The sequence below is a fragment of the Pygoscelis adeliae genome, unplaced genomic scaffold (genome assembly GCF_000699105.1).
Source record: "Pygoscelis adeliae isolate BGI_AS28 unplaced genomic scaffold, ASM69910v1 Scaffold433, whole genome shotgun sequence".
Taxonomy (NCBI): Eukaryota; Metazoa; Chordata; class Aves; order Sphenisciformes; family Spheniscidae; genus Pygoscelis; species Pygoscelis adeliae.
In genome coordinates this window covers 141,541-161,010 of record NW_008824472.1, presented here as the reverse complement: position 1 = coordinate 161,010, position 19,470 = coordinate 141,541, and the positions used below count along the sequence as shown (strand labels likewise).

The following is a 19,470-nucleotide window of genomic DNA, read 5'->3' as shown; positions in this document are numbered from 1 at the left end:
GGGGGAGGCAGCTGGCAGGCAGGAGGGCATCGCTTGCGGGAGCCGGGCACGAGGGTGGCATCAACACCTGAAATGTGTGTATGGCCCCCCCACCCAGGCTGCCGTTCCCTTCCGGAGGGATCTGGCTGCAGCAGCGATCGCCCTCACGTGTTGGACCCGTAATTCGTCCTGGCGCAGTTTCTGATAATCCGGTCTTGAGAAAATTTCCCAAGCCTGCCCTTCAAAGACTGGCCTATGAATCCTGCTTGCTCATCCTTGGATTTTTAGCTGGTTATTACCCTGGGTATTGTCACTGAGATAAATTGGGTAGAACATGACAGGCTTTTGCTATATATAGTGTATTTTCCTGCTCAGCTTCTTCCCGGGGGAGCACTGTTTCTGAAATACACGTTTTGTTTCACTAGGGCTGTATTTTGGCAATTTTTCCCTTTTTTGCGCTTCTGTTTTTTGTAGTGCGTGGACTGCTCGGTCTAGAGCAGGCAGAGTAACGGCCAAGCGCGCTTGGTCTGCAGGGCGGAAGGCAGAGTTGTCAGTGTCCTTCTTCCCGTGGGACTTCTGTGGACAAAGAAAAAGCAAGGGACCAGGAGAAGACCTGGCAGATTACTGGTGGTCGACCCATGGCGTGCCCTGGGTTTCCAGTCCCCCAGGTTAAATACAGCTGATATTTAGAGATTAGAGCAGTGTAAATCACCGATTCTCTTGTTTGCTGATGAATGTTAAAATTGGAAGAAATTCCAAGGTTCAATCAAAACAAAAAAAGACACCCAAAATTACTTTGGACTTTACTTCAAAGATACAGTTTGTTTTTCAGTTGAGATTTTTGGATTTTTTTTTTAGCCTCACTGAACTCAATTTGAAAACTGAGTGTCTCTCTGAATTTAGAAGAAAAAGAGAAGATTTGTTTGGAAAACATCTGATTTTTTAAAAAAATTAAAATCCAAGTCTCTTTTTAACTGAAGGATTTTGTCAAAATTGTCACAAATTTGCAAAAGTATGTTAGTGATGTGAAACTACTTTTTTGCGTGAAAGCAAGTTTCAACTGAAAGGTGTTTCCCAGCTGCCCTGTGCACAGAGAAAACTGCTAGGGGAGTGAGTTTTGTGAGTCACGGAGGCTGCAGCTTTCCAGGCAGGGCTGCAGACCTCTGTCTGTCTCGCCCTGAGCCACTACGATGGCTTGCTGCGGAGAGGCAGATTTGCTTTACTGAGGGGCAAATACGCTGTTGTTCTCCGCAGAGAGGCCGGACAATTTTCCTTCTTTTCTAAGGTCTCTCACGCTTGTTTGTCACTCTGCCTTTATGCGAGATGCTGCCCGGGGCTGCTGGATCATGAAGCAACCTTTCGGGTGGTGCTGGCATACCGTGAGAAGCGACTGCTCCTGCCGTCCTTTGGTTTATATCCACCTCCAGTGCAGGTGATGCCCGGCCCTACTGCACACGTGACTTTTGTGTAGTAGATTTCAAGGCTGCATTTCGATAGCCGTTATTTCGCAGTGTTAGTTGGTGATATGCAGGCTGCTTGGGTGCATTCGTGTGGCTCAGTGCAGTGTTTAGCCCTGCTCCCCATGCAGTCAAGCATATCTTAGCTACCAGGGTAATGATTGTTATTGGAATTCGCTGAAGAAATTTATGATCCATGTGATTACTTCCACAAAAGAAAACGATAGAAAACAAATAAAAGTCATGAGAATGTTAATTTAAAAAAGGTACAGTAAGGTCCTTTGCCGCAAGGGAAAGGTAGCGACACCTGTAGCCTCTTCCAGGAGGTCAGGGTGGAGGGGGAGAGGGGTTCGTCCGCAGGGGCCCAACTTAGGGACAAGTACAGAAGATTATTTTTAAACTTACCGAGGACTTCAACAAGGAATGGGCAACATGTTGCTATTCTTGGCCAGGACTCTGATTTTTGTCCCACAACCTCCCGTTCTTGTCCCTCATGCAGTTGCATTTGTTGAACACCATTTCTCCTGGCTTGTTTTCATTTTCTGCCAAATGGAAGGGCTAAGTAAAACAGCGTCCTAAACCTGGAGCTTGGATGGCAAAAGGACCTAGCTGTTTGGGACTGGTGGAGAAAACCAGCGGCTGGGACGAGTCCGGCAGGAGGGATGGCACAGCTGCGGGGTTGTGGTTGCTCTCCCTGTTGGGTGGCAGCGGCTCCCGCTGGCGGCCGCCCGGGGGCGGTGCGTGGTGCTCTGCTCGCAGGGAGGAAGGCACGTTGTATCACCTGCACGTTGTATCACCTGCACGTTGCATCACCTGCACGTTGCATCACCTGCGCTTTGTATTACCTGCAGCCGTCATATAGACACAACTGCTCACCCCCGTGGTCCTGATGGCTTCTGCCCATCCCAAACACATGTGCAACCTGGTATCTGAGAAAATGCTGTGAAAAGTGTGCAAACACGTGTCCGCCTTCACATAGCTGGCTCTGGTTGAGCTGTACTGGCTCTGGAGCTTCTGATTCACGGGGTCTTCTGAGACTCTGGGGACCAAAGCAATGTGTTGAACTTGGAAGTGGCATATAAAACTTCTTTGTTGAGTATTTGTTCAAATTTTGTGTTTCAGTCCAAAGGTACCAGCAGCTGGGTAACAAGCATGTTGCATGTTTGACTAGGCTGCTGGTTTCTGCTGGTGTTAAGTGCCATGTGGTCCTAACAAGACAAGGCTAAAGGACACATTCATTACTGTTGTGCTACCTAATGGGACTGCAGCTGAGTGCTCTGTGCGGCGAGTGGTGGTAGGGCAGTGACAGCGGCCAGGCTTTGGAGCAGGGGCCCAGGGAAGATGTGAAATCTCCATCCTGGGAGATTTCCACACGTTGGCTGGACATGGCCTATGGCAAAGCTGGCCCTGCTTTGAGCAGGGCTTTGGAGCAGATAACCCACAAAAGCCCAATCCAACTTACGTTACTGTATGGTTACAGCATCCATGTTTAAAAAAAAATGAGATGGCAAGTAATTTGCATCCCCCTCTCACCTGCCAAGATCCAAAGCTGGCTGAGATTGACTCTGGATCTGTCCCACTGCGCAGCCAGCCGTCCGACGGTGTCTGCTGTCCCTTCTGCCCGTCTGCCCCATCCTTCTGCCTTTTGGCAGAGGAGGAGGGTTTCCATTACCCTGCTGCTCCAAGTCCAGCACCAGTGCACAGGGGTGCCTGCATCTTCCCCCATCCCCTGCAGGGGCAGTTCTTTAAAGCCATGGCAGTTTGAGAGACACCATGAAATCTTTCTTCATTTCTTGGTTCCTGAGATTTTTAAGCTCACACTTTTCAGTTTCTCTGCACATCACAAAGGAAACTTGCAGGAAACTTACCTTAAAACCAAACAGACTGGTAAACATGAGTTGATAATCCCCAGAGAAAATGCGGCAGAACGGACAATGCAGTGCTGCAGGACAGATAATGCTGTTCTGCCTGCAGCAGAGGGTCCATCCACCACCTTCAGACTCTGTTTGCAGCCGCCCCTGGGGCTCACCCTATAGGCAAGGGGGCTATGCCTCTGTCCCACCATCTCAGGGTAGAGTGCATCTCCCAGGGCTTGCTGCTGCCTTGTAGCAGCAGCATTACTGGGAATTGTTCTTCCCTCCTCCCCTGCACCTCTGCCTCTGGTGGTGACGGGGGTGGGGTCTGACCCTTTTTGGGCTATAGCCACATAAAGCACCGTGGCAGTGTGGAGTTAGGTCTGCAGTGAGAGGTGGGCTAAATCTGGCAGAAGCCCTTGGTTTGGTGTCTTTGTGTCTCAATGATGCCAGAATTACTAAGGAGGGGGCTTACTGTTTCACTCCTTCGTGTGGTGCGGGCAGGCACCATGCATGTGTGTGCAACACGCTGCACATGTGCGCATCCCCGGGTAGCTGACTCGTGTTTTCGAATGGGGAGAGGGCTGTCCACTAAGCAGTGCTGTCAAGAAGTGTAGCTGATGGACCTTGGAATATCTGGTAGAAATCACGAGGCATTCATGCAGCGTTCATTCATCTAGCTTAGTTTCACTTATGGCTGTACCATTTGTCTGCCCAAGTGCTGCGATGGTAGTAGCAGGACTTGAGACTTTCTCCCCCACTTCTCCTTTTCCCCTCCCTTCTCTCGTATTTCTTTTTTCTCATTTTCCTTCCTGCCCCCCTTCTCTCTCTCTCTTTTTTTTTTTCCCCTGCAAGGCTGATGGATATGCAGAGTATGTTAAGAAGCAAGCAATACTGTCACCGAGCTGATGGTGCTCAGTGACTCCTCGAGCTCCTGGCTGGTCTGTACTGCAGGAGCTTGACACCCTGACCACTGAGGCATAAAAAACAGAGAATTGGAAGCCTCAGCCTGACAGGCACCGGAGCATCCCCCAGAGAGGGTCCACGATGTGTGTCTGTGTGTGAGTGTGGGGAGGAGGGCAATGGGGATGGTGGGGGAGGAGAGCAAGGCAGGAGAGGATGAAACAATGAAATGTCAGCCTGTTCCCACCCGCAGCCCTGCCGCAGCGCTGATGAGCATTTAGAAAGCGCTGCCGCCTGCTCAGAGGCGTGTGCAGCGTCGGCGTGGGACAGACCGGGTCTGTGCAGCCTCGGGAGGACGGCAGAGGGGAGTGGCGGGTGCAAAGAGGAGGGAGGGAGAGTGGTGGGACAGCTGAAAATGAGGGGTTGTCCTGTCCTCGGATGGGTACACGTGCCCTCCCTCAGGCGCAGCTCTCGCAGGGGTGCAGCGGCTAGCTGCAAGCTTCATTCAAAGCCTGGGGTGCTACCAGTGCAGAGAGGAGCTGGGCAGGCTCCTCTGCACACCCCGTGCAAACACCCCACAGCGGGGATCGGGGTCTGTCCTGTCCACCCTCTCCCTCTGTCTGTGCACCACGCAGCTCCAGGGGAGGACGGAGCAGTGAGACGTGCTCCCATCAGCTTTTGCGTGCCATGTCGGTCAGGCAGCGCAACTGTTTTGTGCAACTAAAACAGGGCTAAACCTCTGCATTTCTCGCTGCCCTGTGGAAAGGAAGAGATGAAACCATTGGGATAGGCAGTGTGCGAGCCCCTCCCCGTAGAAGAGGCACCCACAGGATGAAGGGATTTTTGTGCAGCACACACTGGAAGGAGGGCCTGGCCGTGAGCCTTCAAGGACTGGGAAAGATCATATCACTCACCTGTGACATTACCAGCCAGTTTGCTGCCCATGCGCTTTGCAGGCTTGGGCAAACACCAGTAGGGCAGAGCCAGGTCAGACACTTGCTGGAAACCGAGGGGATTTGGGAACAGGGGGCGAGCAGGGAGGGCTCTGGCTGAGCAGACAGCCTCAGGTGTAGCAGTGGGGAAGCAGAAGAAGGGACCAGGGAGGAGCCACTCTGTCCTGCCAGAAGGACCTTGCTCACTGGCTGGTGGAAAGCAATGGGGATGCCTTTGCCAGTGGCCCTGGTACCTCAGGTGGCTCCTGACATCTCTTCTGGCTTCACCATCTTCACCATGCCTCACTCTTCTAGAGTGAGCACTGTGACAGAGGTAACCTTCAAGTACTGAAGTCATCTGTCATCCAGGACAGGGAGCAGAGAGGAAAGATAGATACGATGTACTGCACCAGGAAGAAACGTTTAGAAACAGCCCCCTTTTTCATGGCTTGTGGTGAATTAATACCATTCCTTAGAAGCAGTAATGAAAACCCTCTCTGAGCTTGTGCAGAAATGTGGTCAAAACAGCAAGGCGTGCTGAGCGTGGAAGTGCTTGCTGCTGCTGGCTTCAGACCTCATCTCATTGCCCTGTCCGTGGACACTGGGTCGGGAGGGAGAGAGCAGGCTGAGGCTGGTGGGTGCAGTCCTACGGGTCTGAAGGGCTGTGGGGAACAGAGAAGGGTTGTTAACGGAGACCACCTGGAGCAAACCAGGGATGGGTGGCTCTTGCCATCAGCACATTCAGCGTGTTTACTGGTGTCCTTTGGTGTAGGCTGAGAGGCAGCTCATTTTTTCTGAAGCAGCATCACGTGGAGACCAAGCTACCCTGGACCCGACCCTAAATTTTGTCACCAACCTGCATTATTTCTGTATTGGCAGAAAATACCTTTGCAGGTGGCCGCAGCGGCTGCCAGGACTGCCCAGCAGGCACAGGCGCTATCGCAGATGAGAGATCCCCCCGACAGACAGTGCAGTGGGGTTGCAGTGCCTTGACCAGTGCATCGTCCACTCTCCCCTGGGGCCAGGGCTCAGCAACTTGCCACAACCTGAGCAAGAAAGCCACTCATGGGCCTGGGGACCCGGTCGTCGTCGTCCCCAGGGCAGGTCTGTGGGTCATGCTGGCTGGGGGTGCTGAGCCCAGGGAGCTGGAGATGGGGCTGCAGGGGTCTGCCGCTCGGCTGGGGTAAAGGCAGCCCCTGGGTTTGGGGAGGGGGCTACACCAGCGCTGAGGACCAGAACAGGCGAAGGTCACAGTGAGCATCTTCTGCTGCAGCCTGGCAGCCCTCTCCTCCTCTTGCCGTAGGAAACCTACTCTTTCTCCTGCCACGCTGTGTTGTGCATGCATATACTTGTGTATGAGAGAGGGAAAAAGAGAGGAAGAAGAAAGAGAGGAGGAGAGCGGAAAACTGTCATTCGTGGAAGATTTCCTAATAAATCAGCAGCAGTGTTGGTATTTGCATGGTGGTGGAGCCGGGTGCCCTGACCAGGGTCAGAGCCCCATGGTGCAAAGCTCTGTCCTGAAGAGCTTGCAGCTGAAGTATGAGATGGGAGGTGACATGTGAAGAGAACAAACAGATGGGGAGAGCGGGAGCCGGTGAGGAGATAAATAGCAATAACTCTTCGAACCTTTTCTGTGCCTTTGTCTGGAGGGTTTCAAAGCCATCTGAAACTGATGCAAGCATCCCTCTCCTTGGGTTGCAGTGATGGGTGGACGTCTGCGACCAAGACCATGTTCTGGAAAGCTTGGAAGCGTATCTAGAAAATTAGCTGGTTCATCTTCTCTTGCTGGCAGAAAGCCTGTCTGAGCAGCCCTGTCCTCGTATTGTGTTACTTGCCCTGAGTGCTGTAGGGCCGTGGAGGCAAGGGCCAGTCCCGTCGGTGTGTCCCAGACTCCTCTCCATCCCGCCTCGCTGTCTCGCTCCTGCAGCACAGGCTGCCTGAGAAAATCCCACCAGCTCAACAGGCCTGGGCTGCAATGCAAAAAGGATGTGTAAAAGATGACTGCACCCACTTATTTAATAATTTGCCCACCCATATTGCCCTTCCTCAAAGAGGGTAGCCAGCAGTGCTTTTACTAAGGCCATCACGGGAGCACAGCACGCACTGAATAGCTCCTTTCCCCTACAACAGTAACTGTGGTCTCAAATAAAATGATCTTTTGTTTTGTCTTTTTCTCTTTAACTTAGGGAGTGAGTTTTCTGGGAGCCCATACAGCCACCCACAATATTCAACGTACAATGACTCCTGGAGGTTTCCCAACCCTGGACTCCTGGGTAAGTTGCCGTCCCCGCCTTGGGGGCTTGGTGCAAGCTGTGACCTGTTTGCAATCCAGTGGCGATCGCCCACTGCTGAGGTGGTCGGAAGCATGTCCTGGCACGGTCCTGAGTCCCCGTGCTCGGCCCCCATGCCGGACTGCAGGTCTCCATCAGGGCGCATAAATGGTCTTGGCTCCCTTTGCCAGCAAGAAGCCCTGTGCCCAAATGTCTTGTCTTCCCCTTTCTGCCCCCTAAAATCCTTCCAGAGAAACAAAGTGTTGCCAGAAGGCAGGATCTCCATGTTTTTGAGAGTGAGGAATCCTGTTCAGACAAAACTTGGGGAGCTTTATCAGGAGTGCCTGCTTCAGGGAGGTGCTGAGTTGCTTATGGCCAAATGCAAGCCCCATCGCTCCCCACACTGTTGTTTCTTGCTTGTTGAAGCACTTTGCATTTTCCCCTGACCTCGCGTTGTGTTTGCTCCCCAGTTGTGCATTTGCCCGATCCATCCCTCCTGCAAGGGACAGCTGTGCCCGCGCAGCCTCACTGACGCCGGCATGGTCCCTACAAGCGGTGGGGGGCAGGAGCCCCGTGGCTCATGCAGGATCATGGCCCTCATGTGAAGGATAAACATAATCCGTTTTACACCACTGTCAAAAGCTGGCCCACTTTGACCTTATATACATGTAGCATGCAGTAATTAGAATTTTTCCCTGCATAATTTGCATGGATGAGGTAAGTAAAATACCAATTAATTGTCATCTCTCAACAGAGGAGTAGCATGCCTTAGAGATTTCCAGATTTATGGATGACAGGGCTGTTACATGTGACCTCCAGCAGAGAAATAATTTTGAATTTTTGTCGTACTTTTTTCATCCAGTTTCTTTGTTTTAAGTAATTGAGTCCCCAAGTAATTGAGCCACCCAGGCTGTATTCATCATGGTTCTTGTCCTTAAACAAATCCTTGGGGAGCAATAGAAAGCCTCTGCCTCCCATGCCATGGTGCTGGTATAATGCTGCTATTTGCCGTGCCACATTTAAGGGTTTGTTAGCGCTTCCATCATAAATCAGCGGACAGATCTCCAGCTAATATGGATGGGCATAGCTGCACAACGCCAGGGGAGCCCTGCGCTTAAACCCGCAGTTTCCATGGCCACAGCCGGCAGCGCCTGCGGGATTTTGGCTTGGCTGTGTGGAGAAGATGCTTTAGCCGGGGGGAAGAGTGCGCGCCACGCTTTCATAATTTCTAATTTTGCAACTCCTTTGGAAGCAGGAGAGCTGCTTTAGCAAAGCTCTGCTGCACAGACAGGCCTGGGATGCCAGGTTTTGGGTGGCTTTTTAAATTTTGCTTGCAAACCGGTGAAGAAACTGGCAGGATATTAAAAATAAATGAAAACCCAGCCCCAAGCCTGCCCTTCCTCATGGAGAGAGAGCTTTTGGCAAGGCTCCTGGGCTGCACACCATGCTCCCGCCTGCAGGTGCGCACCTCCATGGGGGAGGATGTGCACACTGGAGCAGCACCGGAGCCACACCAGCGCCAGCCTGAAGCCATCCCGGAGCTCCACACTGCCCCACAAGGGATGGGCAGTGGCGCTTTGACTCCAGCAGCAGCAGGTTGTGCCCATGATCTGCTCAGCTGCTCGTTTGAGATGATGGGCTCATATAAGCTCTGAGCATGCTGGCCAGGGTGCAGGACAGGGTACGTTCCCGTGGTGCCCTGAAGCCGGTGGAGATGAGCAGGTCTGGGTCAGGAGAAGACTTTAAAACAGAGGCTTGTCAGGAGCCAACTGCTCTCTGCCAGGACACCTTTTACCTGTGCCATTCTGTTTTTTTCCTGTTCTTCCTCTTTTTCTCGTGTCCTTTTCAGATGATACATTTTTGGGGGAAAATTCTGCCTTGTCTTCGACTGTGCAGGAGGTGTGCGGTATGAGCACAGCTGAAACGGAGGCGTGCTCCCTGTGGCAAGGCTCACGTCTCAGGCTGGCGAGGATTTCTACAGCAGTATTTACTCAGCAGCATGCTGTGAACATGTGTTTAAATGAGGCAAGGACAAAAAGATTTGGATGCTACCATTTTCCTTCAGCAACTGCAGCTTTATTGAAATTGAAAAGTTTCACAGTATTATGATAACAATGCTGGCATTTTTTGCTGGCGGGAGTTGGTAAAGTGTATAATCTTAGATTCCTTGTTTTTGTCCTCTTCTAGATACTTTGTTTTGATATTCTCAAAATCTTATGTTTCAGTAAACACAGACTCAGTCACTGCACAGATAAAGTTATATTGCTTTGCGTGTCCAATGACACATTGATTTGGAGTTACAAGACTGGATGTTTAATGCATCAAAAAGAAAATGAAATGGGAGTTTTTGTTCTGCAGCAAGTCCTAAGGATGAACTTACCATTACAGTTCAGCCTGGTCACAAAATTGGGAGTGCTGGAGTTTCCTGGAGGGGAACCTTGTCTGACCACTAGTAGTTTTAAAATACCTGTTCCGCTCTGTTCCTGTCATTGCTGCAGGAATTGCTGAACTGGTTGAGAGCTGGTGTAGCCTGTACATCCCTGTGCTGCTCGAATGCCCCATGGGCACCATGTGACAGCTGGGTAGTGGGGTCTTGGTGAGCTGAACCTTGGGATTCCCTTTCATTTCAAGCCTCTCTGTCAGAAAAGCAGCAAATGCAAAATAGCGGTCAGTTTGGAAAGGCATTTATTAGAAGTCAACATCGTACCACGCAGGGCATTGCAAAGGTCCATGCCCCAACACCTAGGTGGGGAAGCCCAGCCTGCTTGCCCATGCCAACACATGTGCTGGAGGGCAAGGCCATTGAGCTGGTGCTCCAAGAGCCACTGCAAAGTCCAGGTACAGCCGTAGGACCCGAGCAAGAATGTCTCCCTCTTCGGCCACAGGCTGTCGGTCAGACACATTTCTTGTGCCCTGCAGAGATCCCGCTTACCCGCAGCTCTGCGTTTGTCCCTGGGAGCCTGATCCTGCACTCCCTTCTCAGCCAAGGTGTCCACTAACCCCACTGGTAATTCAGGGCATGTAGGAATCCTGTGGCAGAGCCTTAAAATCTTGCTCGAAGTCTCCTTGCACACCCAGAGACTCTGTGTGACGAGCCTGAGCACCTGCAGTGGAGAGGAGGTTAATTTAAACTATATCCAGGATGCTTCCACTCTTCTCAGGAGTATACGTGAGTGCATTTAGTAATTCCCTCCTGAGAGCAAGCTCTGGCAGTATCAGCCTCAAAGCAGAAACCTTGACAAAATTAATCAGGACTGGTACATGGACTGACACAGTTTGTTTTACTAAGTCCCGCTCCCTTCACCGAGATGAAAGTGTAATACTGTAAGCACTTAACGGCGCCTATGTTCAATTAATTCCCTGTGCTGGCAAGAAAGAATTGCACTGCAGCAATCACACCAGCCCGAGACCTGTGAAAGAGGAGCTAAAAGAAGAGATGCTGTGATTTGCAAGTGGCAAGAAGAAAGGATGCTTGTGTTGAAAAATTATTTTGGAGGGACTAAAGAGAATAGGAGTAGAAAGAGCTGAGAATGGTGAAAAGACTGCAGTCCTTAGTCCCTGGTCTTTGTCTTGTGAGTATGGAGCAGCAGGGAGAGGCGTGAGCCAGTGTCTCCATGGGAAGGCAGGACAATGCTCTTGGCATGCAGGTGGTGGGGAGTGGCTGTCTGGCCCCAGCAGAGCACCAGCTGCTCCCCATCGTCCCTGTGCCTGCTCTGCTCTTGCTCTGGTGCTCCCTGCTCCTCTGCACCGGGCAACCCACTCATGTCTGCCCCAGCTGGCGTGGGAACTGATGCAAATGGGTGACCGTGCTCCCTCCTCTCCGGGGCAGTCCTGAATGCCATGCCCCATAGCTCTTGTGGAAGGGGAGACAACCAAGCTGCGGTCCTCCAGGGTGGTCAACAGAAGCACGGGCAGAAGTAGTCAGTTCCCTGCTGTAGCTCTGCAGCGTCTTCCTGCTCTCACGTCCTGTCATCGGCCTCAGTGGCACCCGCACCCAGCTCTGCGGCAGGGGCACGACAGCTTTTGCTGCGTGGGGTGCCTCAGTCCTGCTCTGACCGCTGCTGGAGTGAGGACAGACCCCGAGTTTCAGAGGGATGTGCTGGGAAGAGGACGCAAACCTTGGCTGCTCATGTGGCATCTGGCTCAGTGGCTGTAGCAGGTGTCCCCATCTCAAAGCCAGAAGAGGAGGTGGAGAAAGGGGCACCTTTTTTCGCTGTGAATGACCTGGAAGTGCTGCAGTACAGGGATGCACATGGAGACGTATCCAGAAGTGCACGGGAGGCAAGCATGTGCGTGCCTGAGGGTCAGTCCGTCACTGTCAGCATGTCCTGGCACGTGTGCTGGCGTAGAGTCAGCTCAACACGCGCACGCTAAGATCAGGCAACAGCAACACAGTCTAATGAAGAAAAACAATTCAATTTTGTGCTGGCTTGTTGCAATAACTTCTTTACCATTTTTGCTCGTCACATTTGGCTTGACACCGCTTACAGCAGGTTTCATTTGATGCGGCGTCCCCGCTCCCAGCCGGACATGGTCCTTGCATGGTGGCTGGGAGGGTTTGCCTGCACCATCGCAGTGCCACAGCTGCCGGTGTCGGCATGGCGTCGTGCGAGGGCAGGGCTTGGAGCCGGTCAGTTAGGATTAGATTCAGTTCTTCTGTGGGTTTCTGTGAAAAGATTAGAGAACAAGTAGGTGCCAGAAATGACTGTGTCAAGAAATAGATTGATGATAGTATGAATTAGAAAGGAAAAACGACAGAAGGACGGACAAGTCTGTTCTGGATGGGGGCATGGTGACAGGGAGGAAGAGTGAATGCTTTGTGATGTGCTGTTTTCATTTTTCACTTTAAATACAAGCTTTTTTGATTTCACCGCTGAAAGGTGAACTGGAAAAATCAAACTCAGAAGAAGTGTAAGGCCTTTGGAAAGTGTGAGAGAAATATTGGGCTTTGGTAGCTGCACTGAGTCAGAACAGCAGTGGAGGAAGAGGGAGGGGGAAAGTGAAGGCCCTGACCCCAAAACGACCTCCTTTACCCCAAAACCTTGGGGAGTGCTGCACCCGGCTCCGGTGGGATCCATGCATTGCTCCGAGGGTCAGGATGAACTTGTTTGGTGTCTCTGGATCCCTTCCCTGCACTTCCCAGCTCTCTGCCTGAGCTGAGCTGCTGTGGCTACGTGCTGGTGCCAGTGTCAGTGCCAGCAGGGACCGGGGTCTCCACTGGCAGTCACGTCTTTGAGCCAGGCACCACCACTCCCTGCTCCTCATCGACCTCCTGGTGCTGTGGTGGGTGAAGACAGCAGTTCCACCCGTCTCTTTGCGGGCCTGCGAGGTGTTTTACCCCAAGGTGCTGCACACCCTGCAGCGGGAGATGATCCCCAAGGACTCTTGGGCAACAGGAGTGGCCATGAGGGGACACAGACTGACAAACTGGGCACCCCAGAGGGTGCGTTCCCCTGTTCACTGGCTACAGAGAACATCTCTAAAGCCCCAGCTAGACAGGACATGCACATGTCAAAGTCTGGTGAGCTGCTCAGTTTACCTTTGCTCATTCTAGACTGTCTCATTTGGCTGAGGAAGGCTTCCATGTTTTTAATTGCTTGAGTTTGGCTGGGATTCACAATATACAGCAGTTTATTTTAGGCTACCCGTGAGACACTGACCTGTGAAGCTTTCCAGTATTCTCCACGAAATATGGTTCCTGAGGCTGGGGCTTGGCAACCTGATGTCCATCCAGCCCAGGATAGTGGTTGTGGTGCCCTCAGCAGACAGTGCAAGGCTGTCCGCTCTGCACTTATGCAAGTGTAAATGGGATGATGACCCTCTGAAGGGATCTGCTTTGCCTCCATTGATTATGGCTTGAATACTTATCTTTTAGTTAATAAACCTAGGTGAGATGGGCTCCTGCCTAAAAGTTCTGCAAACATCTTTGCAAATGGTTAGCCTGGCCAGTGATTTCATGGACTGTCTTGAATTACTCTTGTGCATGGTAAGACTACCCTTCTAGACAACTGGGACCACAGTCCTGAAGCTTGGTTTATCTTCTTTAAAGCCAGCCCTTTGCAGTGGTTTTGCATGATATTTAAGTTGGGATGTCTGGGGCACCGAGGATGGTGCTGAGGACAACACAGACCTCCCCGTGTACAAGCTCCCATGCTGCTGCAGCACTGACTGATGCAGAAGTCACATTCCCATAGCCAAAATCCATAGTTTCTGACCCATTGGGGTTGCAGCAGCAGAGTATCACATGCTTTGGTAGGACTCTGATCATGAGAAGCAAGGTTCTTCTCCATGGCTGTGCCAAGGAGTGCATTGCACGTACCGTGCAATAGCAGATGTTGGCTGAGCTCCATTTTTCGGATGTGTTGGCTTGTGCTCCCTTGGAAATGAGCAGTAGGAGGTTGGTGATGAAGCCTGAGCTGATTTCCTGACATGGTGCTCAGGACGAAAGCAGCCTAGAAGAAACAGGTGGGCTTGCCTGTGAGATGGATCCTGTGGATCCTACCACAATGGCAAGGTAGGGTGGAAGAGCCCATCCTTGCAGGAGGTGTTTCAGTTGCTAGGGCTGTCTCCTCAGGGTGTCTTCTCAGGCAGCATGGCTTATTTCACCAGCCCTGGAAACCACTCCAGGCAGCTCACCAAGGCCAGTTTGGGGAGAAGGTGGAGAAAGCCCTGCATTTTGCAGTTATACCACCATCTTGAGCCAACGGTTAGCAGCAAATGTCTGTGGGCTTCCTTTTAGGGGCTGGCGATGGGATTCTTGCTCTGTGCTCAGGCTTTTGAGCCAGAAGCCCTCGAGTAATCACTCAAATTGTTCTGAAAAGCAAAGCCTTCAGCTGGAGGCTGTGTAAGAGGAGGGAAGGCCAGGAGGTTCTCCAGCCTCCCAGGCGGAGGGTCCTTGGCTCAGCGCTCAGGGGAGAGCTGGCGACTGGCGGCACAGGGCATGCCATCTGGGTTCTCCTTCCTGCTCCAGAGGGTGTGCCAGGGCCATGGTGGTGGAACAGCTGGGGCACTGCCACACTCAGCCCGTGCCCAGGTGCTGGGCAGCCGTCGGACCTGCCAGAGCAGGGTTGGGGTGGGAAGCAAATGGCCCAAAACGCACCTTTGGCCTCAGTGCCACCGATGCTTTGCCCGACTGAGGTCTGGTGGCACCACCTTCTCCTGGAGGGGCCTGCTCCTTTGCCTCGCTGAAGCTGCAGAAGTTACCCCCTCTGTGACAAGTCACGTCCCTGGCTACGAAGACCCTCAACCATGGCTGTCGGGCCACTGTCCCAAGTGGGGTAAAGGCAGGGAGTTCAGAATGGCCGGCAGCTCTCAGATGGGGTCACTTACAGCCCAGCCTGCTCCAGAGCCATTCCTCGCGTTGGATCTTTGTTGCTCATCCAAACCTGCCTGGGGGTCTCAGATGCATGTGTCCGAGTGCAAGTCCTTCCAAGGGGCTTCTTCCACACTGTGGCGTCTTGCATCTCATGCGTGTGAAACTGCTGTGACTTGGAGACGAAACTGGTAGCGCCTTGAAAAATGTTTTGCCCAACTCTTTTCTTACACCGAATCAGAGTTGGTTTCCTCTCCAGTGCACTTGGAAGGTATTTAATAGCTGGTGCTGTCTGGACAGATTGGTATCTCTCTGGATACATCTGAAGTCAAAGACTTTTCCTCATCCAAGCAAATGGTCCAGGTTCCAAGTGATCCTTTGGTGATCATCCAATCTACCAGCACTTAGCCCTGCAGGGCAGAAAAGTCATTGCTGATATTTTTCAGGCCTTGTCTTGGTAGATGAGTGCCTTGGCATTCATCAATCTGCAAAGCTTTAAGCCTCCCCTGCATAGTTCATTCAGGTGTGTAACGTATGTCCTCAATCAAAAAATAGAGCACAAATTTGATCAGTTTGAGGTTTACATTTCAAAAGCTGTGATATGGAGAATCAGATACTTCGCTGGGCGAGGCATTATTTGCTGGAGGTAGTTGTAAACTACTTTCTGAGTTCAAATTTGTTACCAAGTGAAAGAGAAAATCACCAATACTTTCTGAAGACAATTTCTCCCTTCAACAAATGTATTAGATGCCAAAGGATGTTCCCTGGCCAGGCAGAGGCTGGCAGTGTCGCGATCCCAAAGCAGATCTGGTAGCACAAACTTGGCGTTTCTTTCTGGAGCTCCAAGGTCACTGCCAGAGCTAAGCAAAATCCGGGGGGGTTATTCCTGAAAAAAGTAGTTTGAGAAAAGGGGGAATTGTTGTTGAGTCCAGTGAAATATGTTGAGTGCTTTGGGGTTCAACCTTCTCCTCCTTCCAAAAGGAGGGGAAAAATAAATCGGAGAAGTCAGGGTGTTGTAATATGTTGGGGCTGGGACATTTTGACCTTCCATTCTGAAAAGTAATTCACTTTTTTTGGGAAGTAAATGAAACTAATGTTTTGAGTGGAGGAAGGGAACCGGGTATCCTACAGCCGGCAAAAATGCAAAGCAACGATAGCACCGTTCTCATGCAGAATGCATGAATGTAATTTTTATTCTAATTACCCGGCCTTTATTGCTGCGAGTCTGAGCTCAGGCTGGAGAGCTCTCTGCCGCCCATGTCAGCATGCTGCAAGCTGGCACCTTTCCACCTTTGTCTTCCTCGCAGTCGTCTCTTTTCTTGCAGGCTCCCCGTACTACTACAGTGCTGCAGCCCGCGGCCCCCGCCGCCCCCGCCCCCCCCCCCCCCCCGCCACTGACGCCTGGGCCTGGGGCGCCAGCACGGACTGCATGCACCACCTGGGACAGCCGCGACGAGTCACCTTGCTGCAACCGCGCCAGCCATGCTGCAAGGGAATGAGAAAGTACCTAGTAGGAAAATGCTAATTGAAATTTTGCTCTTTAAACTTGATGAACTGATTACTGTTGTATTCTTAAAGCTGGTCGTGTTGACTGGGTCTCAAATCAAACAAAGAAACAGGCGGAAGCGGTTCTCCTGATGCTCTGTGTGATCAAAAATGTGCAGTAGCTTCATGTCTTTTGCAGCCGGCTGGCTACTGCTTTAATCGCCTGTGGGTGCCACGGCTGTATCTGGGGATAAGGAAGAGATGTGAGCAGCCCCCCTTGGGGCGGCTTCCTCTTGCTGCACACTGAAACAGGCTGTGAGACACAAGGCAATTTTCTTTTTTTTTTCTTTCTTTTTTTTTTTTTGTGGCAAAGAAAAAAATCAGTCTGCTCAATTTTACACAAGCACCACTGTAAATACTTGCTTGTTTGTATTACTATAAGAGTGGCTTAAGCATAAGCAGCAACATTGTACAAATATGAACTCAAAACGCATCTGAAAATGTGTTTTGAAACTGGTGCACTGATTCAAAGAATTCAGTAAGCTTTAAGCAACTTTGAACCAGGTTAACACTCATTGTGGCTATATTTCGGGCTGATGTTATTTCTATATCTGAAATATCCTATCTGACAGTCGTGTGTGATCATGCTATACGCCGGTATCAAACACATGGACAACTGAAGACATGGGCAGTTTTGTGACATTTTACTGCTTAATATTCATTTATGTTCATTTGTCATCATAATGAGCACTGAAACAAATTCTCTGGTTTCAAGTTAAGCAGCATCCAAGAAGGAATTCCTAAATAATATTTGACACCTTATGTACATCTCAATAGGTTGTGTGCTAAAACCCAATTATGAACACCCTGAGAGGAAGGGGGAGAAATACCACGGTAATAATTTTTGTTAAACGGACATATTGAGTGGGGCATACCGAGAGAGGGGGCGGCCACACGCACTTTCTGAGGCAAACCGGAGGGGAAGGCTCTTGTTTTGGGGATCCGTGCATTTCAGTGAAGGCATTTCAAATTCAAGCCACCATAGTCCAGACATATGCCAGGGGGGATTTTGCCCCATTAATTCCATGTTTCTTCCCTCCCACGCGGAGAGGGAGCACTAATAGTGACATGTCCTTCGATGTGCGGCTTCCTGGGACTAATGAAGAGAGGAGAGCAGCTACAAATGACCCGCTAAGCAGCTACACCAATCACTGCCACTTCGTGGGAGCCAGGAGAACTGCTGATTTCCCCCTGCAGCCTCCCCCTGCCCCAGGCCGAGGGGCAGCCAACCTCAGTCATGCATTGATGACAGGCATAAACCCGTCCCCTCCTCCTGAGGGCAGTGGAGAAGCTCCCTGACCCTGGTGAGATGAAGATCTGGCTGTAGCCTCCTTACTCCCGACCCAACCATCCTCATCTGCCCAGAGAAGCACAGGCACTGCAGAGGGGTCCTGTTGGCGCTTGCCTGTGTGTGTCCCAAGGCTGAAGAAGGGTAGTTGGTGTTGAACCTGAGACGCGTTCCCGTGGATGATCAATCAAGTACAAATACTTGCTTCCAGCTGTACAGGCATTTCTCTGAAATGGCAGCTCCTGAGTTAACACTCCTCCCTCTCCTCCTTCCTCCCCACCTCATCGTTTGTGCTGCATGTCCAGTGTCCTTAGTGGCCACTGACCTGTTGAGAAGCTCCCTCTCCAACTCCAGTGACATCTTCTCACACTATGGAAACGCAGCCATCACTTCCAGGTTTCCGGGGCAGATGTGTTCAGATCCTCAAAAGCCATGAAGGAACCCAGGTCCCACTTGCTTAATGACATTTCAGTGAGATGTTCACAGAGCCCGTCAGGGACCTTGGCCGAAATCCTTCAAACTGCGTCCCTAACCCAAAAGTAAGTTTTGTGACGAACTTACCAGTGAGAAAAGGCCTGCTTTTCATCTTTGAGTAATTAATAGCTGATACACACCCATTTTTAACTGAAGACAAATAACAGCGTGGACAATTTACACAGGGAACCTTCTGAAGCATTACTTTGATGTTGTCCCTTTCTGAGCACCCCATGATCGCTTGCACTCTGGTGACAAAGCTGCAAAGGGCGTTTGTGTCCCTGGACGCTCGTGTGGGGACTCTTCATGCCTGCCCCGGGGCCAAGGCATGTGTGTTGTCTGCACCCTGAGCATACACACCTTCTCTGTGAGCTCGGGAAGGGATGAGGCTGGCTGGCACCTTGGCTGAAGAGAAAAGAAACGAGGGCTTGACTGCAGGAGGCGAGGATGCGAGTGATGGCTCCAGAGCAGAGGGTGGGCTGAGCTACACCAGCCACAGAGACACTACCTGCTTGGTGACCAGGCTGGGCTAAAACGAGTCTTTCTGTCTGTCCAGTGAGGGAACAGCAGCTCCTGTTGACAGCACGTGGGTCCTTCACCCACTCTGCGTACTGCCCTGCAAACACTTTTCTTTTATTTGTTTCCTCAGTGGCATGGCTTGTGTAAAGTACGCTAATTCAGATAACATTGAGAAGACCAAACACGAGACTTTGGCAGATGTTAGCATGCTCAGGCCAGTGGCGCTTGCAGTTGGGCTGGAGACTTAGGAAAGGCACAGCAGGTGTATTTCCCCTGAAGGATGTATGGATGCCACTGGATGAAGTGACCCGAGATGCTCAGACCTGGCTAGCCCTATGGCTTTCATTGGGATTTCCTGAGGGTGGCCCTCAGCCAGAGCCACTTGCCAGGCATGGTGGTGGGCTCCATCCTGCCGGCCGGGGGTGCAGGCAGGGACAGTGCAGGTGAACGGGCAACATACAGGTCCTGGCCAGAGCCAAACTCCAACCCTTGCACGTGCAAGGTGGGCTCCTGCACCCAGCCCACCTCCCAAAACACGGCAGCCAGGCTCACTTATATCTGCTGGGGCTGCTTCCCTGCAAGAATCATAGAATGGTTTGGGTTGGAAGGGACCTTAAAGATCATGTAGTTCCAACCCCCCTGCCATGGGCAGGGACACCTTCCACTAGACCAGGTTGCTCAAAGCCCCGTCCAGCCTGGCCTTGAGCACTTCCAGGATGGGGCATCCACAACTTCTCTGGGCAACCTGTTCCAGTGCCTCACCACCCTCATAGTGAAGAATTTCTTCCTTGTATCTAATCTAAATCTACCCTCTTTTAGCTTAGTGTGTTTGGTGCTGATTGTGATGAAAAGAAAATAGCAAGACAGGATTTCAGGTACCCAAATTTTAAAAAGCCGGTGGCAAATACTAATGTTGAAGAATGGCCCAGTTTACTGCG

The 19,470-nt window shown here is 51.4% G+C and overlaps 1 protein-coding gene across 1 annotated transcript in view; it reads left to right on the top strand.

The window, feature by feature from the left end:
- The window catches only part of PAX5 (paired box 5), a 144,538-nt gene extending 128,307 nt beyond the window's left edge, over positions 1-16,231 (top strand). Inside the window, exons 9-10 of the mRNA XM_009321278.1 lie at positions 7,311-7,397; positions 16,032-16,231. Of these exons, the coding sequence (XP_009319553.1) occupies positions 7,311-7,397; positions 16,032-16,231 (287 nt within the window). The remainder of the gene's footprint in view (positions 1-7,310; positions 7,398-16,031) is intronic.
- Positions 16,232-19,470: the final 3,239 nt, after the last annotated feature.